Source organism: Oncorhynchus keta, chromosome 21 (genome assembly GCF_023373465.1).
Source record: "Oncorhynchus keta strain PuntledgeMale-10-30-2019 chromosome 21, Oket_V2, whole genome shotgun sequence".
NCBI lineage: Eukaryota > Metazoa > Chordata > Actinopteri > Salmoniformes > Salmonidae > Oncorhynchus > Oncorhynchus keta.
In genome coordinates, this window is record NC_068441.1 from 17,740,612 (window position 1) to 17,767,769 (window position 27,158).

Genomic DNA, 27,158 nt, shown 5'->3' on the forward strand with positions numbered 1-27,158 from the left:
CCTACTTACTATTCACTACTCCCTACTTACTATTCACTACTCCCTACTTATTATTCACTACTCCATACTCACTACTCCCTACTCACTACTTACAGTACTCCTTACGTTTACTCCTTACTCCCTACTTAATACTCCCAACTCAATACTCCTTACTTATTACTCCCTACTTACCACTCCCTACTGACTAATCCCTACTCACAACTCCCAATTTACTTGTCCTTACTCACAACTCCCTACTCACTACTCCCAATTTACTTGTCCCTACTTACCACTCCCTACTCACTACTCCCAATTTACTTCTCCCTACTCACCACTCCCTACTTAATACTACCTACTCACTACTCCCTACTTAATACTCTCTACTCTCTACTTAATACTCCCTGCTTAATACTCACTACTCCTGACTCACTACTCCCTACTTAATACTCCCTGCTTAATACTCTCTACTCCCTACTTAATACTCCCTACTTAATACTCCCTACTTTATACTCTCTACTCCCTACTTAATACTCCCTATTCTTTACTCCCTACATGTTACGTACTACTCTCTACTTAATAGTCTCTACTCCCTGCTTAATACTCCCTACTTAATACTCACTAGACCCTACTTAATACTCCCTACTTAATACTCCCTACGTGTTACTCCCTACTTACTACTATCTACTATCTGCTCTATAGGCTGAGGGGGAGGATGTGCAGTCATTATCCACTAACTTGGAGTGGGGTGGAAGAGGGCTTTGACTGGTCTGCGACTGATTGAAGATCCCCTCAAACACAACCTCTGGTCTAATCCTTGGATAGTGAGATCGATAGTGAGATCTCATTGTGGGAGATGCTACACTGCAAGAGCATAGAGATACACAGATTGTCAATGTGAAAACGCAATCTTGATCAAGTATGGGAAAGATTGGCTTTTTGTGCAGTTTGTGATGTATTCAGTACAGACAGCTACACATTGTTTTGACTCAAACACTCCAATATGGCTTTTCTGTTTTTAATCTATATCTGGACTGGGATTGATTCATCTGCATAAGCAGCAATAGCAATGATATATTGAGCATTGAGGCTTAAGTAGCGCAACTGTGGCTGCTACATTAACGGCAAGGTCATTGACAGCCACGCTGATTCTTATTCTTCTAAATGAATCCCTCAGGACGAGGAGCGAGGTAAACCTGGATCAATTCTGGTGCTCAGCAGACAAGGACAGTGATCGCTGAAACCCAGGCTGATATTTCTCTGTCATGTTGCATTTACACTACCTTGAACACCTCAGTGATTCGACATTGGTCTAAATACCGGGGGATCAATTTGTGCTAGTAGCTGTCACGAAAGTGATGTTTCATACAGCCTTGCTTTTGACACATTAAATAGCTTCTCACAGTTTTTAGATGAAAAGTCTTACATAAATCATCCTGTTCTGTACTCTCGGTACATACTGCATAATACAGAGATACAGTGGAGTTGTAATAGCAATAAAAAGATATGTATGGACTTTGACAAAAATTATCTGCAGAATATGAATGGCCTATTTGTGCCTTAGTAGAACAGTGCTGAACAGCCCACATGTGTATACTTGTCCAAAATACACCCCAGCATCTCCCTCTCTCTGGCAGCCATTATGAAGATCTTGAAGCCCTGTGCCATCACTCTCTAGTTACCACACTGAACCACCATTATCACACTGAAAAAAAGAGACCACTGTCCCAGGGGTCATGGAGGAATGAGCCTCAACAACCACTTTGATGGTGTTGTTTATGTCTAATTGTACTGACATCTTATGGTAATCAGGCCTAATTTAAAACCAAAATCAAGGATCCTTCAAAGGTTCCTATTACTCAGCCTTGCCCTTACACTGCATTAGACAGCCAAGAGAATGTACACACAACAGGGGCGGACTGGGACCAGAAATCGTCTCTGGCATTTCAAATACACCCATTATTGTCTTTGAGGCCCCCATAACGGCCCATTTTTCCTCTCCATTATTGGCAAAATAATGATTAATAGGCTAAAAAACAAAAAAAGTTAGACAGGCCCAATAAGCTGGAAATGAATCAGCCCATCTGGCATTTGCCCAAAATGCCAGATGGCCAGTCCACCTCAGACTCACAAGATAACATTTTATGATTGAGCATAAACAGTATAGCTGTCCTCAGGGAGATAGAGGCCATTATACCTGCTACGAGTGGTGCTGCAGATGCATTTCAATGTGGAAACTTCTCCATTTTAACTAAGGACGCTAATTCAATCAGTATTTCTGAAGTTCAGCGTTGCAGCGTGATTGAAATTGAAAAGGTAAACACTGCATATGTCAGGTCAGTTAGAAAATTACCTTCAGTGATACAGGTTGAATAGAGCATTAAATCCCTCTCAACTCTCAGTCCATTTTATTCTTAGCTGCTTGGTAATTACTCAGCTGGCACAAACAGGCCACAACAGGATGGGAGGAAGCAATATCCTAAACACTTTCATGAATATATATATATATATATAGTAATAAAAATGTTGTAATAAAAAATGTTGATAAAAAAAATACACTTGGAAATAACACTCTTATAGCCTACGGTCTTTGGATTTGTCAATTTAGACAAAGTGCATTCGGAAAGTATACAGACCCCTCGACTTTTCCCACATTTTGTTACGCTGCAGCCTTGTTCTAAGATTGATTACATCGTTTTATTCCATCATCAATCTACACACAATACCACATAATGATGAAGCAAAAACATTTTTTTCGAAATTTGTACAAATTTATTTTAAAAAAAACGTAAATAGCACATTTAGTTTATTAAGTCCTTTGATGAATCACCTTTGGCAGCGATTACAGACTCAAGACTTCTTGGGTATGTCGCTACAAGCTTGGCACACCTGTATTTGAGGAGTTTCTCACATTCTTCTCTGCAGATCCTCTCAAGCTCTGTCAGGTTGTATGGGGAGCGTCGCTGGACAGCTATTTTCAGGAATCTCCAGAGATGTTTGGTTAGGTTCAAGTCCAGGCTCTGGCTGGGCCACTCAAGGACATTCAGAGTTTTGTCCAGAAGTCACTCCTGCACTGTCTTGGCTGTGTGCTGAGGGTCGTTGTCCTGTTGGAAGGTGAACCTTCATCCCAGTCTGAGGTACTGAGCACTCTGGAGCAGGTTTTCATCAAGGATCTCTCTGTACCTTGCTCCGTTAATCATTCCCTCAATCCTGACCAGTCTCCCAGTCCCTGCCGCTCAAAAACAACCACACAGAATGATGATGCCACCACCATAATTCACTATAGGGATGGTGCCATGTCTCCTCCAGATGTGACTCTTGGCATTCAGGCCAAGATTCTGGTTTCACCAGACCAGAGAATATTGTTTCTCATGGTCTGAGAGTCCTTTAGGTGCCTTTTAGCAAACTCCAAGCAGGCTGTCATGTGCCTATTACTGAGGAGTGGCTTCCGTCTGGCCACTCTACAATAAATGCTTCATTTTGGCCGGGTAGCCAACTTTAGGAAGAGTCTTGGTGGTTCCAAACTTCTTTTATTTAAGATTGATGGATGCCACTGTGTTCTTGGCGACCTTCAAAGCTTCAGAAATGTTTTGGTACCCTTCCCCAGATCTGTGCCTCAACACACTCCTGTCTCGAACCTCTAAGGACAATTCCTTCGACCTCATGACTTGTTTTTGCTCAACTGTGGAAGAAGTTAAGGTGTCTGAATACTTTCCAAATGCACTGTAAATCATTTAGAGTCCTGGGTCTGTTTAATACAAAATCCCTGGTCCAAAAAAAACATGCAAAAAAAGTCAGCTCATTCAGTGTTTTTGACATAAAACCTGTCAGTGTTATTATTTAATTTTCATAACAGCGGCGCTAAATCCTAAATAGAACACAAAGCACTATTAATAAGCAATCTGTGGCTTGGCCATGAATACAGAGATGGCTTGCCGACCACAGTCTGGGTAACACTGCTCATAGATACTCTGCCTGGCAAGTCTTCACACAAATCATCAGTCGAGTAATGAAAGAATGCCCAGCCTCCATTAAGCTTGGCATTTATGGCATAATAGAGATGTGCTTTCCCTTGAAAAACATATGAAACACTACATCATGGTGCTGGAATAGGTCAAAAAAACATCAGCTCACACCGTAAAGCAGGGATGTAAGATATTGATTTAAAGATGACGAGGTCCTGTACACCGTATATGAGTTGCTGTTATTCACTGACACCTGGAGCTGTTTGCATTGCCAAACACTGTGCATGTTATGGGTCACTATTGGTAATAATGGCTCAGGCAGTTTTTTTTATTTACCCATTGATATACAGTATACTCCACATTCTCCCATTACATCCCATCAGACCGAGCGTGCTACTATTCCAACTCCCTCCAAGTCTCTCAGGACCCCGCTCCTCCACTCCACTCTGTCCCTGTGCTACAACCTTGGTCTAATTCCATTTCCCTTTTGCTACAGATCCCATTGGGGAAATCTAATTTAGAGTCTGAATTCAAATCTGTTCCACAGTTATGGTTTGAGAGGCAGTCACTGGTCCCTTTGTGTTTTACCATTAAGGATATAGACTCTAGACACACAGGGGATTGATGGCTGCATGAAGCAGTTGTAGCCTAATCTTCCGTGCCAGTGCATCAAAATTATAATTGTATATCCTGAGCTGACTAAAAGTGCTGATGTTTGGCTCACAATACAAACAAGGGCAAAGGTTTTTATGTGCAGGTCATTTCCATTTGCAGGGATAACTAATGAAGCCTCTGTCTGACTGTGCCGTGGGCAGGTTGTGTAATGGTGTCTGTCTGTCACTCCGGGACAAGATCTTCTCGGCAATGGTGATGTAACTGTGAGGCTGTCTATCAAAGCATTTCTCGTCATTGTGAGAGACTAACGGATTATAAGACTGTAAGGAGAGAGAAGTAAGATTGTGTTTGTGTTAGGACAAATAAAGAAATCTTACATTCATTACAGATTCATTAGTGAAATATAAACGATAAGTCATTTTTTTTATCTTGAAATAAATGTTGAATTGATTCATTCGCCCAAATAATCCAGATAATTTAATCATGCATTTATTTTCATCAGTAACATAAAAAACTGGCATCATTTTTCATAGGGAATGGGCCCTCATATTTTCACAGTAGGAAGTGACATCATGTGTTGTCAACATTGTAAAGGCACACCTCCTTCATAGCAATGAGGAGGAGGGCATGAGATAAACCCTGGTAGCACATTCTGAGACAGACATTCGATTGACTGCTACTGTGCTAAATTCAGGATTGTCAACCGCGTGAATATAACTCCTCCACGGATATTTGGATTCTCTCTCCATAGCAACAGAGCGTCGGGACCCAGCTGGGGAGTGTTTTATCTAGCTCTGCTCTGCCGACGAATGGCAGAGCAGAGCACAGGGAGGTAGAGACAGAATTTAAAAAAACTTGCATTCACTTCAGCTGTGTTACTGTGCGATTGTCTCTCTTAGATCAGCAGGCAGATCGACAAGCATTTCCACGCAGATACCAGAGACAAATGGAGAGATGCAACAATTTCACTCTTCACTTGATCTGCCTGAGACTGAATCACCCCAGCGCGTATCCTTTTGTGTCAGAGACCCATGTGTCCTCCTCAATCAATCCCCCAAGACCGACTGTGGGTTAACCCGGCAGACAGAGCCCCCTCCTCAGCCTCCCTCTCCCTGTCTGTGCCTCTAATGTTGCTCTGTTCCTGCTTTGCCAGTTTCTATTTACCCCAGCTAAGTAACCTTCCTCTTTCTGCAAAGCTCTCGCCCTTACTCTCGCTGTCTCCCTCTCACTGCTTGCTATCTCCCTACCCTAGCTTCTTCAAAGCCAGCAGCTTGCTTTTCTCTCCAGGCTGCTTGCTACATGATCTCTTGGAAAACAGTGCTCGAGGCTGCTCTCTCGCTGCTCGATGCCGGAGCTCTCTCAGATTTTCATCTCAAGAACGTCAAGATGCTCCTGCAGAGGGATTGATCCCACCTTTTCCCCTCTTGTTCTCCCCTTCCCCTCCCCTTTCCTAATCTCCTGACCTCTGACCCTCACGCCCCCTTCTCTTTCCAGACACCCCTTCCCATTCTTCCTCACCCCAAGTCTCCACTCCTCCTCTCTGCGCTTACCCTGTTGACCATGTTGCCATGTGTCTGCTGGCTCCAGCCTCTCGTCTTGCTGTCCTCTGTCTTACGGGCTCAGGGGGAAAACTGCCCAGCGAGCTGCCTGTGCCCGGATCCCCACACTGTGGACTGCAGCGGCCGTGGACTCACCCGTCTTCCCGATGAGATCCCCTTGGACGTCCGCAGGCTCCTTCTGTCTGACAACTGGATCCCCCGCATTCCCTCTGACTTCCTAGTGCTCTACAGTGACCTGGTCTACCTGGACCTGCGGAACAACGCTCTGTCCCACATCGAGCCGGGCACCCTCAGCACCTCTTCCAGGCTGGTGTTTCTGGACTTAGGCAGCAACAACCTGACTGACATCCCCTCGGGCACCTTTGGGCAGTCCCGTAGCCTGATCAAACTTCGCCTGAGTAACAACCCCTATCTGAGCATGGTCAACGAGGACGCGTTCCTGGGCCTCACCTCGTTGCGTGAACTGGAGCTGGAGCGTAATGCCCTGTCTGGCCTTCAGGTGGGGGCGCTGAGCCAGTTGCCCTCTTTACGGGTGGTGAGGCTGGAGGGCAACCCTTGGGTGTGCAACTGCAACTTTGCCAACCTGTTTGCATGGCTGGAGGAAAACAGTCACAAGCTTCCAAATGGTAAGTGGCTTCGTCAGGGGGATGCTACTTTGCTTACAGCTTGCTTGACCTAAATAAAAAGGAAAGCCGTGCAACACTAAGATAATATTATCTTAGCAAATGTTCTGCCATGCTATTGCTGTGTGTTCTATTTATATTTTCCCAGTAGAAAGAGGAACCTCTTCGTCTGTTCTAATTTTGGCTTCCTCCTTCTTTCCTGGCTAAACCCACAGTGCTAGGGAGAGTAATGAAAGAGAATGAGAGACGAGCTCTGGGGGGAGACCTTCAGGGGGATGGTCTCAGATTTATTACACAACAGAGTGTCTGTAGCTTCACCCACAGCAGCAACACAACAACAGAAAACCAACACCTCACGTTTTCTGCTTGAGCATGAGATGTTGCCATGGCTGTGTGCGTAGTGTACTGTCCATGCCAAACACCTGCCTCTCTCCTCAGGCCGGTGGTCTATTAACGTTGTGCTAAATCAATCAATTAGTGAGTACTGTTTGTATGACCAATGTATCCAAGCCCTTCCTCTCTCCTTCCTGGTGGTGGAGGCTGGAGGCCATCGGGTCCTTCACCATTGTGTTTCTGCCTGGGTTAGTTAGGTCAAATTATGGCATTGATGTGTTGGCGTGGGCCCCATCTCTCTCTCTCTGTGTCTCAAGAACGCAAATTTGGAAAACAACAAAAGACAAAGGGGATGACAATTCTCCCACAGGAGTGTGTATCCCACAAAGGGTAACATCTGCTTACATGGAGATGATTAGACTGAACATCCAAACCCAGAGGTTATTGTTCTGGGATTCATGTGTTAGTAATGCAGAAGGAAACAAAGCCCAATTGAGGAGATGTTCATTTCTTCCACTCTTTCAAGATAGAAACATAACAAATCCCAGACTACGGGATTCACAGTAGCCTACACTGTAGCAACTCAATAGTTTCACATTTTACAACCTCGTCACTTTAAGAATTTACTCCACATTACTCCAATCACCAATCGTTGTATTTGGAGCTACTAACAATAGGACGGCCATATGTTGTTTGCTTGACATCCTATTTTAATATTATTTAGATATTGTCCTTGAAAACGCAGAGGACATCTATTCATGATAATCATTTTTAGCAAGACTGTGTATAGACTACCAGTTAATATATAGAATCCACTAACATACAGCACACTGTTTGAATATTTGCACGAAGGGTCAAATAGTTCAGGTCTGCTAAAATAACCCCTGATGAATGTGGTAATACACTGATGACATCTGTGGGTGTACAGTATACTGCACATGTGCACAGTATTCAATTCCAAGATTCACAGCATAAACATCATGAATACATAAGTGGGCATATGAACCAATAGACATAGTACATAAATAAGCGTGCACGGCTGCCAAGGTCATTCCACGGGGGACATTAGATGACAATCTACATAAACATGGGACATCAACACAATGTAAAGACAAAGATCGTCCCATAAAAGCCTAAATAGGCTTTTATCCTTTTAAAAATATGATTTCTTCCGGTGAATGATGAAGAAAGTATTACAAAGATAAACTAATACAATCTATAATTCAGGCAAAGTGGGTAAAGCTTCTAAAAGCCCAGGGATCCTATCCATTATGTCTGTGTGCGGAGCTACAGTAAATATTAACATCATGATCACATAAATCAAATCAAATCAAATCAAATTTTATTTGTCACATACACATGGTTAGCAGATGTTAATGCGAGTGTAGCGAAATGCTTGTGCCTCTAGTTCCGACAATGCAGTGATAACCAACAAGTAATCTAACTAACAATTCCAAAACTACTGTCTTATACACAGTGTAAGGGGATAAAGAATATGTACATAAGGATATATGAATGAGTGATGGTACAGAGCAGCATACAATAGATGGTATCGAGTACAGTATATACATATGAGATGAGTATGTAGACAAAGTAAACAAAGTGGCATAGTTAAAGTGGCTAGTGATACATGTATTACATAAGGATGCAGTCGATGATGTAGAGTACAGTATATACGTATGCATATGAGATGAATAATGTAGGGTAAGTAACATTATATAAGGTAGCATTGTTTAAAGTGGCTAGTGATATATTTACATCATTTCCCATCAATTCCCATTATTAAAGTGGCTGGAGTTGGAACAGTGTCAATGACAGTGTGTTGGCAGCAGCCCCTCAATGTTAGTGGTGGCTGTTTAACAGTCTGATGGCCTTGAGATAGAAGCTGTTTTTCAGTCTCTCGGTCCCAGCTTTGATGCACCTGTACTGACCTCGCCTTCTGGATGATAGCGGGGTGAACAGGCAGTGGTTCGGGTGGTTGATGTCCTTGATGATCTTTATGGCCTTCCTTTGACATCAGGTGGTGTCGGTGTCCTGGAGGGCAGGTAGTTTGCCCCCGGTGATGCGTTGTGCAGACCTCACTACCCTCTGGAGAGCCTTACGGTTGAGGGCGGAGCAGTTGCCGTACCAGGCGGTGATACAGCCCGCCAGGATGCTCTTGATTGTGCATCTGTAGAAGTTTGTGAGTGCTTTTGGTGACAAGCCGAATTTCTTCAGCCTCCTGAGGTTGAAGAGGCGCTGCTGCGCCTTCTTCACGACGCTGTCAGTGTGAGTGGACCAATTCAGTTTGTCTGTGATGTGTATGCCGAGGAACTTAAAACTTGCTACCCTCTCCACTACTGTTCCATCGATGTGGATAGGGGGGTATTCCCTCTGCTGTTTCCTGAAGTCCACAATCATCTCCTTAGTTTTGTTGACGTTGAGTGTGAGGTTATTTTCCTGACACCACACTCCGAGGGCCCTCACCTCCTCCCAGTAGGCCGTCTCGTCGTTGTTGGTAATCATGCCTACCACTGTTGTGTCGTCCGCAAACTTGATGATTGAGTTGGAGGCGTGCGTGGCCACGCAGTCGTGGGTGAACAGGGAGTACAGGAGAGGGCTCAGAACGCACCCTTGTGGGGCCCCCGTGTTGAGGATCAGCGGGGAGGAGATGTTGTTGCCTACCCTCACCACCTGGGGGCGGCCCGTCAGGAAGTCCAGTACCCAGTTGCACAGGGCGGGGTCGAGACCCAGGGTCTCGAGCTTGATGACGGGCTTGGAGGGTACTATGGTGTTGAATGCCGAGCTGTAGTCGGTGAACAGCATTCTCACATAGGTATTCCACTTGTCCAGGTGGGTTAAACTTACTTCTTTATTTTTTACCCTGTTTTTCATTTCATGATAACTATCTTGTCTCATTGAGCTCAGGAGAGGTGAAAGTCAAGTTACGAGTCCTCCGAAACATGACCTGCCAACCTGCGCTTCTTAACACTCGCTTCTTAACCCAGAAGCCAGTCGCACCAATGTGTTGGAGGAAACACTGTTCAACTGACGACCGAAGCCAGCCTGCAGGCACCCGGCCCGCCACAAGGAGTTGCTAGAGCGCAATAAACCAAGTAAAGCCCCCCCAGTCAAACGCTTCCCTAACCCAGACAACGCTGGGCAAATTGTGTGCCACCCTATGGGACTTCCCAGGCTGTAGTGATGTTGCAACACTGCGATGCAGAAATCTTAGACTGCTGCACCATTCAGAAATCTCTCGTAACTTTACTTCTTTCTTTTTAAATCATAGGAATGCAAGTAGTTATGTTTTGTAGAGGCTTATGTGGACACAAGCAGTGGGTGGACATTGCAAACTGCTGACAACTAACAAAAACATTCTCACACATTTAGTTAGTGCTGTACCATGCAATTGTCTACCTTGTTTGTCTCCCTCCTACTCCTCAATAAGAAAGCATCCGCAAAAAGTTGGGTCTGTGTGAGAAAGAGAAGTTGATAAATTGGCAGGAATATCTCATTCCCCCTGGTAAGAAGCTGCAAATGCATTCATCACTTGTCCTCAGTGTTATCTACTGCAGGCTGTAATGAATTCTATTAGATATGCTGGAAAAGCACACATCAGCAGCAACAAATAACAGGCCATTGGCCCAGTCAGGCAAACCCTCTGGCATACCTGCCAACTGGGCCCCGAGATGCACTCTCATATTGAGTTAGCAGTGTAGCGTCTCACCTCATGTAATGTATTTACATTGAAATCAGTGTTTGCTGTGTGACCTGGCTAGGAGGCAAAACCACCTGCTAACTATTAATAAACCATAGTGACCTTTTCTATTTAGCATCATCAACCAAACATACACACACACTCACACACAGACTGTATAGCTTTATTTAGCAGTAGACCTGAAGAACACTATGCAGTTTGCATCAGCACTGGGCATATGCGTGATACAGTACATACTGATGAATGCATTTGCAAGTAGGAAATTCGTAGAGCACAGGGGTGCAGTATTATTCTGTGACTGCCTCTGTGCTCATTAAAAGGAGGAAATGTTGTTGATGCATATGGGTAAAATTAAGAAAGCCGTACATTCGAAATCAAAGGAGAACTTATGATTTCAAGTCCCTGGCTGAAGCTCCAAAGGCATTTTCAGGTAAATGTCATTTCTCAGGGTATCTGAAACTCTGTGTATGATTCAACCAGTCTCTTCTCAACTGCTCACATTTAGGAGGAATTGTTGTGAACCACACATACAGAAACTGTTCCAAGGATAGATTAGAGTCAGACACACCTACACACTGCTAACAATAACAAGTTGCTCTTGCTGAACAGAAGTGTTGGTGTGAAAACTTCAAACCACCCAAAAATGTATTGAGTATTATGACAGGACCTGATTCATGAGTGGTGAGTGTGTGTGTCTGTGTGAGTTTGTGTGTGTTTGTGTGTGTGCATGCGTGTACGCTTGAGTGCATGTGTGCATGTGTTTTTGTGTTTGGGGGTAGGTCTGTTGACCACCACTACTCCTACAGTAAAGGATGGACAGTCATTTATAGAACAAGGCTGACTTGATAAGCTCTTCAACATGTATCAACACTTCACAGAACCATCATCAGCATCCTCCTTGGCGCATGATTTGTCATAGAATAATGGTACCCTTGAATCCAGAGCTAAAATGGTAATGGTTAGGATTGATGCACAACCAGCATCAACAGTCAGTTTATATTACCATAGAGTGGTCATGGAAACATGGAACAATGAAAATATAGACAAATTCCTCCACCCATCAAATCCTTCCCAAATCACCACCCAAGAATCCCCCCTTCTGTCCTAATCCTGTTATCATGGATTAGACCCTGTTTTGCATTACTGTAGCAGCAGCAGTGTAGACATGCTCCGGACCTGTTTGTGCCTGTTCTCACATGCTGATTTCCCATGTGATAGACGTACTGTATTGTACCAGTCCACTGCACTGCACACAGCATACGTTGTGCATAATCTGTTTGCATAACTCTGATTGGGTAACTGTGTAAACTGTGTTATAAATGCCAAATATGTTGGGCTTTTATGGATTAAAAGGGTCACTGTCCAGATGACTCTTTTTTTTAACCAAATTGACAGATTTCCAAGACACATATTATCGAATTAAATCAAATCAAATCAAATCCAATTTTATTTGTCACATACACATGGTTAGCAGATGTTAATGCGAGTGTAGCGAAATGCTTGTGCTTCTAGTTCCGACAATGCAGTGATAACCAACAAGTAATCTAACTAACAATTCCAAAACTACTGTCTTATACACAGTGTAAGGGGATAAAGAATATGTACATAAGGATATATGAATGAGTGATGGTACAGGGCAGCATAGGCAAGATACAGTAGATGGTATCGAGTACAGTATATACATATGAGATGAGTATGTAGACAAAGTAAACAAAGTGGCATAGTTAAAGTGGCTAGTGATACATGTATTACATAAGGATGCAGTCGATGATATAGAGTACAGTATATACGTATGCATATGAGATGAATAATGTAGGGTAAGTAATATTATATAAGGTAGCATTGTTTAAAGTGGCTAGTGATATATTTACATCATTTCCCATCAATTCCCATTATTAAAGTGGCTGGAGTTGGGTCAGTGTCAATGACAGTGTGTTGGCAGCAGCCACTCAATGTTAGTGGTGGCTGTTTAACAGTCTGATGGCCTTGAGATAGAAGCTGTTTTTCAGTCTCTCGGTCCCAGCTTTGATGCACCTGTACTGACCTCGCCTTCTGGATGATAGCGGGGTGAACAGGCAGTGGCTCGGGTGGTTGATGTCCTTGATGATCTTTGTGGCCTTCCTGTAACATCGGGTGGTGTAGGTGTCCTGGAGGGCAGGTAGTTTGCCCCCGGTGATGCGTTGTGCAGACCTCACTACCCTCTGGAGAGTGCTTTTGGTGACAAGCCGAATTTCTTCAGCCTCCTGAGGTTGAAGAGGCGCTGCTGCGCCTTCTTCACGACGCTGTCAGTGTGAGTGGACCAATTCAGTTTGTCTGTGATGTGTATGCCGAGGAACTTAAAACTTGCTAACCTCTCCACTACTGTTCCATCGATGTGGATAGGGGGGTGTTCCCTCTGCTGTTTCCTGAAGTCCACAATCATCTCCTTAGTTTTGTTGACGTTGAGTGTGAGGTTATTTTCCTGACACCACACTCCGAGGGCCCTCACCTCCTCCCTGTAGGCCGTCTCGTCGTTGTTGGTAATCAAGCCTACCACTGTTGTGTCGTCCGCAAACTTGATGATTGAGTTGGAGGCGTGCGTGGCCACGCAGTCGTGGGTGAACAGGGAGTACAGGAGAGGGCTCAGAACGCACCCTTGTGGGGCCCCGTGTTGAGGATCAGCGGGGAGGAGATGTTGTTGCCTACCCTCACCACCTGGGGGCGGCCCGTCAGGAAGTCCAGTACCCAGTTGCACAGGGCGGGGTCGAGACCCAGGGTCTCGAGCTTGATGACGAGCTTGGAGGGTACTATGGTGTTGAATGCCGAGCTGTAGTCGATGAACAGCATTCTCACATAGCTATTCCTCTTGTCCAGGTGGGTTAGGGCAGTGTGCAGTGTGGTTGAGATTGCGTTGTGTGTGGACCTATTTGGGCGGTAAGCAAATTGGAGTGGGTCTAGGGTGTCAGGTAGGGTGGAGCTGATATGGTCCTTGACTAGTCTCTCAAAGCACTTCATGATGACGGAAGTGAGTGCTACGGGACGGTAGTCATTTAGCTCAGTTACGTTAGCTTTCTTGGGAACAGGAACAATGGTGGCCCTCTTGAAGCATGTGGGAACAGCAGACTGGTATAGGGATTGATTGAATATGTCCGTAAACACACCGGCCATCTGGTCTGCGCATGCTCTGAGGGCGCGGCTGGGGATGCCGTCTGGGCCTGCAGCCTTGCGAGGGTTAACACGTTTAAATGTCTTACTCACCTCGGCTGCAGTGAAGGAGAGACCGCATGTTTTCATTGCAGGCCGTGTCAGTGGCACTGTATTGTCCTCAAAGCGGGCAAAAAAGTTATTTAGTCTGCCTGGGAGCAAGACATCCTGGTCCGTGACTGGGCTGGGTTTCTTCTTGTAGTCCGTGATTGACTGTAGACCCTGCCACATGCCTCTTGTGTCTGAGCCGTTGAATTGAGATTCTACTTTGTCTCTATACTGACACTTAGCTTGTTTAATATCCTTGCGGAGGGAATAGCTGCATTGTTTATATTCGGTCATGTTACCAGATACCTTGCCCTGATTAAAAGCAGTGGTTCGCGCTTTCAGTTTCACGCAAATGCTGCCATCAATCCACGGTTTCTGGTTAGGGAATGTTTTTATCGTTGATATGGGAACGACATCTTCAACGCACGTTCTAATGAACTCGCACACCGAATCAGCGTATTCGTCAATATTTTTATCTGACGCAATACAAAACATGTCCCAGTCCACGTGATGGAAGCAGTCTTGGAGTGTGGAGTCAGCTTGGTCGGACCAGCGTTGGACAGACCTCAGCGTGGGACCCTCTTGTTTAAGTTTCTGTCTGTAGGCAGGGATCAACAAAATGGAGTCGTGGTCAGCTTTTCCGAAAGGGGGCGGGGCAGGGCCTTATATGCGTCGCGGAAGTTAGAGTAACAATGATCCAAGGTTTTACCACCCCTGGTTGCGCAATCGATATGCTGATAAAATTTAGGAGTCTTGTTTTCAGATTAGCTTTGTTAAAATCCCCAGCTACAATGAATGCAGCCTCCGGATAAATGGTTTCCAGTTTGCAAAGAGTTAAATAAAGTTCGTTCAGAGCCATCGATGTGTCTGCTTGGGGGGTATATATGGCTGTGATTATAATCGAAGAGAATTCTCTTGGTAGATAATGCGGTCTACATTTGATTGTGAGGAATTCTAAATCAGGTGAAAAGAAGGATTTGAGTTCCTGTATGTTTCTTTCATCACACCATGTCTCGTTAGTCATGAGGCATACGCCCCCGCCACTCTTCTTACCAGAAAGATGTTTGTTTCTGTCGGCGCGATGCGTGGAGAAACCCGTTGGCTGCACCGCCCCGGATAGCGTCTTCTTACTCCGGCGCCGACAGAGATGGCCGCCTTGCTTCGCGTTCCTAGGAAACTATGCAGTTTTTTGTTTTTTTTACGTGTTATTTCTTACATTAGTACCCCAGGTCATCTTAGGTTTCATTACATACAGTCGAGAAGAACTACTGAATATAAGATCAGCGTCAACTCACCATCAGTACGACCAAGAATATGTTTTCCGCGACGCGGATCCTGTGTTCTGCCTTACAAACAGGTCAACGGAATGGATCGCATGCAGCGACCCCCAAAAAAAACAACAATGTCCAGTCTCTTGACAACAAGGTTGATGAAATCCGAGCAAGGGTAGCATTCCAGAGGGACATCAGAGACTGTAACGTCTTCTGCTTCACGGAAACATGGCTCACTGGAATTATACATATTGATTTCAGAGTCCCAATTGACTGTGGATCCCCATAGACAGTCAGTAGATAATGCAACTGTTGTAAAATGAGTAATAACAGATATTAATCTGCATAATATGTAAAGATTACCAACCTTGCAAATCAATTGACAACCTCTCTCCATAAACCTGTCAAGGATACAGTCTTTGTAATCAGATGTTTGTCAGTCCACTCTTCCGAGGGGACGTTCCTTTGCGCAGGTCTGCCATCAATCAGGTGCCTAAATGTTTTATCAGGGAATGAGTGTCAACATGATCCACTGCTGTCTCCAGAGCTCTTGGGTTAAGGAGGAACATGTATCATTTAGAGAAACACAGTTCTATAGCACCAACCTGGCCTCAGGTAACATAGTAAATGTAAATCTGGGACACTCCAATTAATATTATAAGTTTGGTTTTGTATGGTAAGTATTCATTTGTTTCGTATGATCCATTTCGTATGATATGTTACAAATTGCAATTTGTAAAATATATTAACAAAATTGCAAAACGTATGACATGATACCAATTCAAATATATTGTGGCTCATGTTAGCTAGGTGGTGAAGGTGGCTAACGCTAATGCTAAAGTAAGCTAGGTGGCGAACGTTAGCTAGGCTCTCCAAAAATGTCAGTTCCAATACCACACTTACAATGTGCAGGGATACTGGACTGATAGAGCTAGATACAGTGCCTTGCAAAAGTATTCATCACCTTTCGCGTTTTTCCTATTTTGTTGCCTCTCCTATTTTGTTGCCTATATTTTAAATGTATTTTAATTTGAATTTCATGTAATGAACATAAACAAAATAGTCCCAATTGGTGAAGTGAAATGAAAAAATACTTAAAAAACTGAGATGTGGTGGTGCGTGCATATGTATTCACCCCTTTTGCTGTGAAGCCCATGAATAAGATGTGGTGCAACCAATTACCTTCAGAAGTCACATAATTAGTTAAATAAAGTCCACCTGTGTGTAATCTAAGTGCCACATGTTCTGTCACATGATCTCAGAATATATACACCTGTTCTGCAAGGCCCCAGAGTCTGCAACACCACTAAGCAAGGGGCACCATCAATCAAGCGACACATTTACATTTACATTTAAGTCATTTAGCAGACGCTCTTATCCAGAGCGACTTACAAATTGGTGCATTCACCTTATGACATCCAGTGGAACAGCCACTTTACAATAGTGCATCTAAATCTTTTAGGGGGGTGAGAAGGATTACTTTATCCTATCCTAGGTATTCCTTAAAGAGGTGGGGTTTCAGGTGTCTCCGGAAGGTGGTGATTGACTCCGCTGTCCTGGCGTCGTGAGGGAGTGTGTTCCACCATTGGGGAGCCAGAGCAGCGAACAGTTTTGACTGGGCTGAGCGGGACCTGTACTTCCTCAGTGGTAGGGAGGCGAGCAGGCCAGAGGTGGATGAACGCAGTGCCCTTGTTTGGGTGTAGGGCCTGATCAGAGCCTGGAGGTACTGAGGTGCCGTTCCCCTCACAGCTCCGTAGGCAAGCACCATGGTCTTGTAGCGGATGCGAGCTTCAACTGGAAGCCAGTGGAGAGAGCGGAGGAGCGGGGTGACGTGAGAGAACTTGGGAAGGTTGAACACCAGACGGGCTGCGGCATTCTGGATGAGTTGTAGGGGTTTAATGGCACAGGCAGGGAGCCCAGCCAACAGCGAGTTGCAGTAATCCAGACGGGAGATGACAAGTGCCTGGATTAGGACCTGCGCCGCTTCCTGTGTGAGGCAGGGTCGTACTCTGCGGATGTTGTAGAGCATGAACCTACAGGAACGGGCCACCGCCTTGATGTTAGTTGAGAACGACAGGGTGTTGTCCAGGATCACGCCAAGGTTCTTAGCGCTCTGGGAGGAGGACACAATGGAGTTGTCAACCGTGATGGCGAGATCATGGAACGGGCAGTCCTTCCCCGGGAGGAAGAGCAGCTCCGTCTTGCCGAGGTTCAGCTTGAGGTGGTGATCCGTCATCCACACTGATATGTCTGCCAGACATGCAGAGATGCGATTCGCCACCTGGTCATCAGAAGGGGGAAAGGAGAAGATTAATTGTGTGTCGTCTGCATAGCAATGATAGGAGAGACCATGTGAGGTTATGACATAGCCAAGTGACTTGGTGTATAGCGAGAATAGGAGAGGGCCTAGAACAGAGCCCTGGGGGACACCAGTGGTGAGAGCGCGTGGTGAGGAGACAGATTCTCGCCACGCCACCTGGTAGGAGCGACCTGTCAGGTAGGATGCAATCCAAGCGTGGGCCGCGCCGGAGATGCCCAACTCGGAGAGGGTGGAGAGGAGGATCTGATGGTTCACAGTATCGAAGGCAGCCGATAGGTCTAGAAGGATGAGAGCAGAGGAGAGAGAGTTAGCTTTAGCAGTACGGAGCGCCTCCGTGATACAGAGAAGAGCAGTCTCAGTTGAATGACTAGTCTTGAAACCTGACTGATTTGGATCAAGAAGGTCATTCTGAGAGAGATAGCGGGAGAGCTGGCCAAGGACGGCACGTTCAAGAGTTTTGGAGAGAAAAGAAAGAAGGGATACTGGTCTGTAGTTGTTGACATCGGAGGGATCGAGTGTAGGTTTTTTTTCAGAAGGGGTGCAACTCTCGCTCTCTTGAAGACGGAAGCGACGTAGCCAGCGGTCAGGGATGAGTTGATGAGCGAGGTGAGGTAAGGGAGAAGGTCTCCGGAAATGGTCTGGAGAAGAGAGGAGGGGATAGGGTCGAGCGGGCAGGTTGTTGGGCGGCCGGCCGTCACAAGACGCGAGATTTCATCTGGAGAGAGAGGGGAGAAAGAGGTCAGAGCACAGGGTAGGGCAGTGTGAGCAGAACCAGCGGTGTCGTTTGACTTAGCAAACGAGGATCGGATGTCGTCGACCTTCTTTTCAAAATGGTTGACGAAGTCATCTGCAGAGAGGGAGGAGGGGGGGAGGGGGAGGAGGATTCAGGAGGGAGGAGAAGGTGGCAAAGAGCTTCCTAGGGTTAGAGGCAGATGCTTGGAATTTAGAGTGGTAGAAAGTGGCTTTAGCAGCAGAGACAGAGGAGGAAAATGTAGAGAGGAGGGAGCGAAAGGATGCCAGGTCCGCAGGGAGGCAAGTTTTCCTCCATTTCCGCTCGGCTGCCCGGAGCCCTGTTCTGTGAGCTCGCAATGAGTCGTCGAGCCACGGAGCGGGAGGGGAGGACCGAGCCGGCCTGGAAGATAGGGGACATAGAGAGTCAAAGGATGCAGAAAGGGAGGAGAGGAGGGTTGAGGAGGCAGAATCAGGAGATAGGTTGGAGAAGGTTTGAGCAGAGGGAAGAGATGATAGGATGGAAGAGGAGAGAGTAGCGGGAGAGAGAGAGCGAAGGTTGGGACGGCGCGATACCATCCGAGTAGGGGCAGGGTGGGAAGTGTTGGATGAGAGCGAGAGGGAAAAGGATACAAGGTAGTGGTCGGAGACTTGGAGGGGAGTTGCAATGAGGTTAGTGGAAGAACAGCATCTAGTAAAGATGAGGTCGAGCGTATTGCCTGCCTTGTGAGTAGGGGGGAAGGTGAGAGGGTGAGGTCAAAAGAGGAAAGGAGTGGAAAGAAGGAGGCAGAGAGGAATGAGTCAAAGGTAGACGTGGGGAGGTTAAAGTCGCCCAGAACTGTGAGAGGTGAGCCGTCCTCAGGAAAGGAGCTTATCAAGACATCAAGCTCATTGATGAACTCTCCGAGGGGACCTGGAGGGCGATAAATGATAAGGATGTTAAGCTTGAAAGGGCTGGTAACTGTGACAGCATGAAATTCAAAGGAGGCGATAGACAGATGGGTAAGGGGAGAAAGAGAGAATGACCACTTGGGAGAGATGAGGATCCCGGTGCCACCACCCCGCTGACCAGAAGCTCTCGGGTGTGCGAGAACACGTGGGCGGACGAAGAGAGAGCAGTAGGAGTAGCAGTGTTATCTGTGGTGATCCATGTTTCCGTCAGTGCCAAGAAGTCGAGGGACTGGAGGGAGGCATAGGCTGAGATGAACTCTGCCTTGTTGGCCGCAGATCGGCAGTTCCAGAGGCTACCGGAGACCTGGAACTCCACGTGGGTCGTGCGCGCTGGGACCACCAGATTAGGTGGCCGCGGCCACGCGGTGTGGAGCGTTTGTATGGTCTGTGCAGAGAGGAGATAACAGGGATAGACAGACACATAGTTGACAAGCTACAGAAGAGGCTACGCTAATGCAAGGAGATTGGAATGACAAGTGGACTACACGTCTCGAATGTTCAGAAAGTTAAGCTTACGTAGCAAGAATCTTATTGACTAAAATGATTAAAATGATACAGTACTGCTGAAGTAGGTTAGCTGGCAGTGGCTGCGTTGTTGACTTTGTAGGCTAGCTGGCAGTGGCTGCGTTGTTGACACTACACTAATCAAGTCGTTCCGTTGAGTGTAATAGTTTCTACAGTGCTGCTATTCGGGGCTAGCTGGCTAGCAATCAGTGTTGATTACGTTACGTTGCGTTAAAAGAACGACAATAGCTGGCTAGCTAACCTAGAAAATCGCTCTAGACTACACAATTATCTTTGATACACAGACGGCTATGTAGCTAGCTATGTAGCTAGCTACGATCAAACAAATCAAACCGTTGTGCTGTAATGAAATGAAATGAAAATGTGATACTACCTGTGGAGCGAAGCAGAATGCGACCGGGTTGTTGAGTGCGGAAGTTCTATTCAGTAGACGTTGGCTAGCTGTTGGCTAGCTAGCAGTGTCTCCTACGTTAAGGACGACAAATAGCTGGCTAGCTAACCTCGGTAAATTAAGATAATCACTCTAAGACTACACGCTCTAAACTACACAATTATCTTGGATACGAAGACAGCAAAGACAACTATGTAGCTAGCTAACACTACACTAATCAAGTCGTTCAGTTGAGTGTAATAGTTTCTACAGTGCTGCTATTCGGTAGACGGTGGACGTTTGCTAGCTGGCTAGCTGCTGGGCAGATAGCAGTGTAGACTACGTTAGGACGACGAAATACAAAGTTGCAATAGAAGTGCTGACTGTTTCACTTTGTTGTCCTCTTTCTTTTCCTTTTTCTTCTGTCCTTCTTTTGTCCTTATTTTGTCTTCCTTTCTTCTGTTAACTAGATATTTTTTGTTGTTATTCTTTGTAAGCTAGCTAGCTTCTTCCAGGAGAGTCCCTAGCAACTGCTTAGCAACAAGTAAACAATTCTGCTAGCAATTCAGTTAGCTAAGATAACTGTACAATTTTATGAAAAATAGTTAATTTTTCAAAAGCCTGTCTTTTTTGGTTTGTTCCTTGTTTTGTCTTCTATTGAGTCTTGCAGTTTTCTCTTGATTTTTTCGATGTACTTCACTCTAAAAAAACATTTAAATCTCAATATATACAGGAGCTCATTTTTCAGCAGCTGCTCAATTTAGAACTCCGGAACATACCACCAAGGAACTCTCCAAACAGGCCAGGGACAAAGTTGTGGAGAAGTACAGATCAGGGTTGGGTTATAAAAAAATATACAAAACGTTGAACATCCCACGGAGCACCATTAAATCCATTATAAAAAAAATTGAAAGAATATGGCACCACAACAAACCTGCCAAGAGAGGACCACCCACCAAAACTCACAGAACAGGCAAGGAGGGCGTTAGTCAGAGAGGCAACCATGAGACCAAAGATTACCCTGAAGCAGCTGCAAAGCTCCACAGTGGAGATTGGAGTATCTGTCCATAGCCATAAACTCCACAGAGCTGGGCTTTACGGAAGAGTGGCCAGAAAAAAAGCCATTGCTTAAAGAACAAAATAAGCAAGCACATTTGTTGTTTGCCAAAAGGCATGTGGAAAACTCCCCAAACATATGGAAGAAGGTACTCTGATTAGATGAGACTAAAATTGAGAATTTTTGGCCATCAAGGAAAATGCTACGTCTGGTGCAAACCCAACACCTCTCATCACCCAGAGAACACCATCCCTACAGTGAAGAATGGTGGTGGCAGCATCATGCTGTGCGGATGTTTTTCATCGACAGAGACTGAGAAACTGATGATGGATGGTGCTAAATACAGGGAAATTCTTGAGGGAAGCCTGTTTCAGTCTTCCAGAGATTTGAGACTGGGATGGAGGTTCACCTTCCAGCAGGACAATGACCCTAAGCATACTGCTAAAGCAACACACGAGTGGTTTAAAGGCAAAACATTTACATGTTGTGGAATGGCCTAGTCAAAAACCAGACCTCGATCAAATTGAGAATCTTTGGTATGACTTAAAGATTGCTGTACACCAGCGGAACCTATCCACTTGAAGGAGCTGTTTTGCCTTGAAGAATTGGCAAATATCCCAGTGGCTAGTTATGCCACGCTTATAGACTCATACCCCTATTGTTTCACAATAAAAAATATTTAGCATCTTCAAAATGGTAGTCATGTTGTGTAAATCAAGTGATACAAACCACAAAAGAGTACTTTTAATTCCAGATTGTAAGGCAACAAAATAAGAAAAGTGGGGTGAAGACTTTCGCAAGCCACTGTATGTATGGGGTAAGGTGACTAGGGATCAGGATATATGATAAAAGAGTAGCAGCAGCGTAAATGATGATTGTATGTCCTTGTGTTTGCGTGTGTGTAGAGTCAGTAAAAATGTGTGAGCATGTTATGTGTGTGTTGGAGTGTCAGTGTGCGTGAGTGTGTAGAGTTCTATGAGTGTGCATAAAGACAGTGCAAACATAATATACAAGGGTCAACTCCAATAGACCGTGTAGCCATTCTATGAGCTATTTAGCAGTCTTATGGCTTGGGGATAGGGTTAGGTTCGGCTTAAGGTTAGGTTAAAGGGTTAAGGTTAGGGTTAGGGGAAGGGTTAGCTAACATTCTAAGTGGTTGCAAAGTAGGAAAACATTTGTAAGTTGTTTCAAAATTGCTAATTAGCTAAAATACTAAAATTGTCCAAGGTGAGAATCAAACACGCAAACTTTTGGTTGCTAGATGTTCGCATTATATGTCTACCTTAGTTTTTGCCTAAAAGGTAAAGGTATACTTTGGGATTTTGGCAATGATACCCTTTATCTACTTCCCCAGAATTCATGGATACCATGTTTATGTCTCTGTGTGCAGTTTGAAGGAAGTTGCTAACTAGTGCTAGTAGATACCCATAGACTTTCAGTCATTGCGCTAACGCTAGTTAGCATTGGCTCGCAAAACTACCTCTGACTTCCTTCTTATTGGACATAGAGACATAAAAATGGTATCCACGAGTTCATTTGACTCCGACTTGCCAAAATCCAGAAGTATCATTTTAAGTAATCTTCTGTCTTATGTAACCATACCAAACGTAACATATCACACAATTTGAGTGCCCTGGATTTATATTTACTATGTTACGTCTAGTCTATAAGACCAGGCTGATACCACAGTGAATAGCTGGGTAACAAGGGCCACAGTCATCCACAGGGCAGGCCAAAGCAGGGCATAGCAGTGCAGGGCGGCCTAGCTGCCATGGGTCCCATGGGCCAGTGTCTGAGGCCTAATAAGACAGCTATCAACACTGTTCATGATCCACAGCTCATGTGACAGGGTCAATGTCAAAATGTTCCTTCACAGCCTATCAGGTTACTCCACAGAGTGCTGTTACCACACTGCATGAGCAGCTCTGTAAATATGACATCACTGTGAATTCACTGGCCTTCCACATCAATGTCTCATATTATATTCAGTAAGGAGTTAACATTGCATTACATTACAAAATCATCAACTGTCTTTGCCTCGGGCATGGATGTCAGGAAAAATGTATTATTTCACTTACTTGAGAAGAGAATGTATTTGACCTTGGCCATTTAATATTTATTTAACATTGAATGAATTCAAGCTGACATTGAAGTGTATAGCTTAGAAAGCAATCAAAAAGGTGCTATGTTATGAGTAATAGATGTCTAAATGGCAAGTATATAATTCTGAGAAAAGAAAGATCAAGCTAGTGCTTTTTACAGCTGTGGATTGTCTGTCTGTTTTATGTGCGCATGTGTGTTGAATGAGCCGTGCTAAATGTTTGTGCTGAGAGTATCCCCATGTGACTATGAGATCACTGAGTCCCTGTGCATAAGGTAAACCCCTCCTGATTTGAATGACTCACACTTGGCCTCACTGTCACATGAAGGGTTGTCACTTTGTTCATTCAGACACTCTATCTCTATTTGTCTCTTCCCACTCTCTATCTCCCTCTGACTCTCTGTTCTTATTTTTCTTTGATTTCTTCTCTGTGATTGTCTTTGAGTAATAGAAAATACATGTATACCCATTCCACAGTTTAATTAGGAATTATGAGACGATTGCCTTTATGCCATGGGTCAATCTAATGATTCTCACTCTTCTGCTATCGACGTTGGAATAAATCACGACAGCCACTGTTGTGTTGAAGTGGGAGGAGAGACAATCCTCCAAAATCAGCCTACGACAGCCAGCTAGATCAATCACCCAGGAGACAGGAATTTGGATACAAATGGATACCACTATTCCCAAGGCTGGCTGTAATCCTGATTGTAATCCATCACGAGGCAACACGAGCTGTAACATAACCGTGTGGTTGCCCATACCTGTGCATGCTGGCCAACCGGATTGGTTTCTAGCTGTATCATATTCTGGATGACTATATATTGGTGCACCTTACTCTTGTGGCCCATACTGTATTTATGGCGATAGCAGTAATAGACTATGGCTATTACTCACCAATATCTGATCCACCTCTACTCAGACAACACCATTCTGTATACTTCTGGCCATTCTTTGGACACTGTGTTAACTAACCTCCAGACAAGCTTCAATGCCATACAACTCTCCTTCCGTGGTCTCCAACTGCTCTTAAATGCAAGTAAAACTAAATGCATGCTCTTCAACCGATCGCTGCCCACACCTGCCCGCCCGTCCAGCATGACTACTCTGGACGGTTCTGACTTAGAATATGTGGACAACTACAAATACCTAGGTTTCTGGTTAGACTGTAAACTCTCCTTCCAGACTCACATTAAGCATCTCCAATCCAAAATGATATCTAGAATCGGCGTCCTATTTAGCAACAAAGCATCCTTCACTCATGCTGCCAAACATACCCTCGTAAAACTGACTATCCTACCGATCCTTGACTTCGGCGATGTCATTTACAAAATAGCCTCCAACACTCTACTCAACAAATTGGATGCAGTCTATCAGAGTGCCATCTGTTTTGTCACCAAAGCTCCATATATTACCCACCACTGCGACCTGTATGCTCTCGTTGGCTGGCCCTCGCTTCATATTCGTCGCCAAACCCACTGGCTCCAGGTCATCTATAAGTCTTTGCTAGGTAAAGCTCCGCCTTATCTCAGCTCACAGGCCACCATAGCAGCACTCACCCATAGCGCGTGCCCCAGCAGGTATATTTCATTGATCACCCCCAAAGCAAATTCCTCCTTTGGCCGCCTTGGTCGCCTTTCCTTCCAGTTCTCTGCTGCCGTTGACTGGAACGAATTGCAAAAATCTCTGAAGTTGGAGACTCATATTTCGCTCACTAGCTTTAAGCCCCAGCTGTAAGAGCAGCTCACAGATCACTGCACCTGTACATAGCCCATCTGTAAATAGCCCATCCAAGTACCTCATCACCATACTGTTATTTATGTTATTCATTTTGCTTCTTTGCACCCCAGTATCTCTACTTGCATACTCATCTTCTGCACATCTATCACTCCAGTGTTTAATTTCTATATTGTAATTATTTTGCCACTGTGGCCTATATATTGCCTTACCTCCCTATCCTACCTCATTTGCACACACTATAGACTTTTTCTATTGTATTATTGAATGTATGTTTGTTTATTCCATGTGTAACTCAGTGTTGTTGTTTGTGTCGCACTGCTTTGCTTTATCTTGGCCAGGTCGCAGTTGTAAATGAGAACTTGTTCTCAACTAGCCTATCTGGTTAAATAAAGGTGAAATAAAACAATAAAAAGATTTGGTGGAAATAAGATATTGCTCTGGCAATGATTGAGAATTTGATACACTAGCCTGTTAAGACTACAGTGGCCAATTCCAGACACTAGATTTACTGGTAATTACTGATATAATGTTTAAATGACTTATTTGATTAATTTCCCACAGTTTTATAAGTCAGAACAATAAAAATGTGACAGTTCAAGGACACTCATAGGCCTCGCTGTCGAACAAACGCGTCTATAGCCCCCTCTAGCGGTTGGCTGCGTCATTACAATCAATTTGGTCATCTCTGCTACTTCACGTCAAAGGGGCGGTCCTTAGAAAAGCAGCTCTTTAGGTTGACTTGCACACTACACAGACATGACACTGGATTCCTATGAAACAGGCAGTTCTAAATATATAACTTTCATAGCTGTACAATAAAGAATGCGACTTACACACTTCCTAATATACGTTATTTATTATTTTACAAATGACAAATTACAAAAGTAATTTTGTCAAAAACAACGTCTCCTTGTCGATAGGGTGGACACGCTGAATAAATGCCCAAAATGTGATTTAGATGTTCACAAATGTCATACATTTTGACTTGCACTAATGTCATGATATTTTGGGTAAAGTAATAAAAAGGTTAAATATTTTGGATAGATGTGCCTAAAACTGATTGTAACTCACATCAACAGCATCCTCCCAGATACCTTAGACCCACACCAATTCGCATACCGCCCCTACAGATCCACAGATGACGCAATCTCAATCGCACTCCACACTGCCTTTTCCCACCCGGACAAAAGGAACACCTATTGTGAGAATGCTGTTCATTGACTACAGCTCAGCGTTCAACACCATAGCGCCCACGAAGCTCATCACTAAGCTAAGGACCCTGGGACTAAACACCTCCCTCTGCAACTGGATCCAGGTGGTAATGGTAGGCAACAACACGTCTGCCACGCTGATCCTCAACACCGAGGACCCTCAGGTGTGTGTACTTAGTCCCCTCCTGTACTTCCTGTTCACCCACGACTACATGGCCAAACATGTCTCCAACACCATCATTAAGTTTGCTGATGACAGCCTATAGGGAGGACGTTAGAGAACTGGCAGTGTGGTGCCAGGACAACAACCTCTCCCTCAATGTGAGCAAAACAAAGGAGGTGACCATGGACTACGGGAAAAGGCGGGCCGGACAGGCCCCCATTAACATCAACGGGGCTATAGTGGAGCGGGTCGAGAGTTTCAAGTTCCTTGGTGTCCACATCACCAACAAACTATCATGGTCCAAACACACCAAGACAGTCATGAAGAGGGCACAACAAAGCCTTTTCCCCCTCAGGAGACTGAAAAGATTTGGCATGGGTCCCCAGATCCTCAAAAAGTTTTACAGCTGCACAATCGAGAGCATCCTGACCGGTTGCATCAACGCCTGGTATGGCAACTGCTCGGCATAAAAGGTGCTACAGAGGGTAGTGCATACAGCCCAGTACATCACTGGGGGCGAAGCTTCCTGCAATCCAGGACCTATATAATAGGCGCTGTCTGAGGAAAGCTAATAAAATTGTCAGAGACTCCAGTCACCCAAGTCATAGTTTCCTCTGCTAGTGCATGGCAAGTGGTACCGGAGCGCCAAGTCTAGGGCCAAAAGTCTACCCCCAAGCAATAAGACTGCTGAACAATTAATCAAATGGCCACCAGACTA

At 44.9% G+C, this 27,158-nt stretch overlaps 1 protein-coding gene across 1 annotated transcript in view; it reads left to right on the top strand.

Annotated features, from left to right (window-relative positions):
• The first annotated feature begins 5,218 nt into the window (after positions 1 to 5,218).
• Positions 5,219 to 27,158, top strand: part of LOC118400209 (leucine-rich repeat-containing protein 38-like) — a 43,563-nt gene continuing 21,623 nt past the window's right edge. The window contains exon 1 of the mRNA XM_035796842.2: positions 5,219 to 6,741. Coding sequence (XP_035652735.1) covers positions 6,117 to 6,741 — 625 coding nt within the window. The 5' untranslated portion in view covers positions 5,219 to 6,116. The remainder of the gene's footprint in view (positions 6,742 to 27,158) is intronic.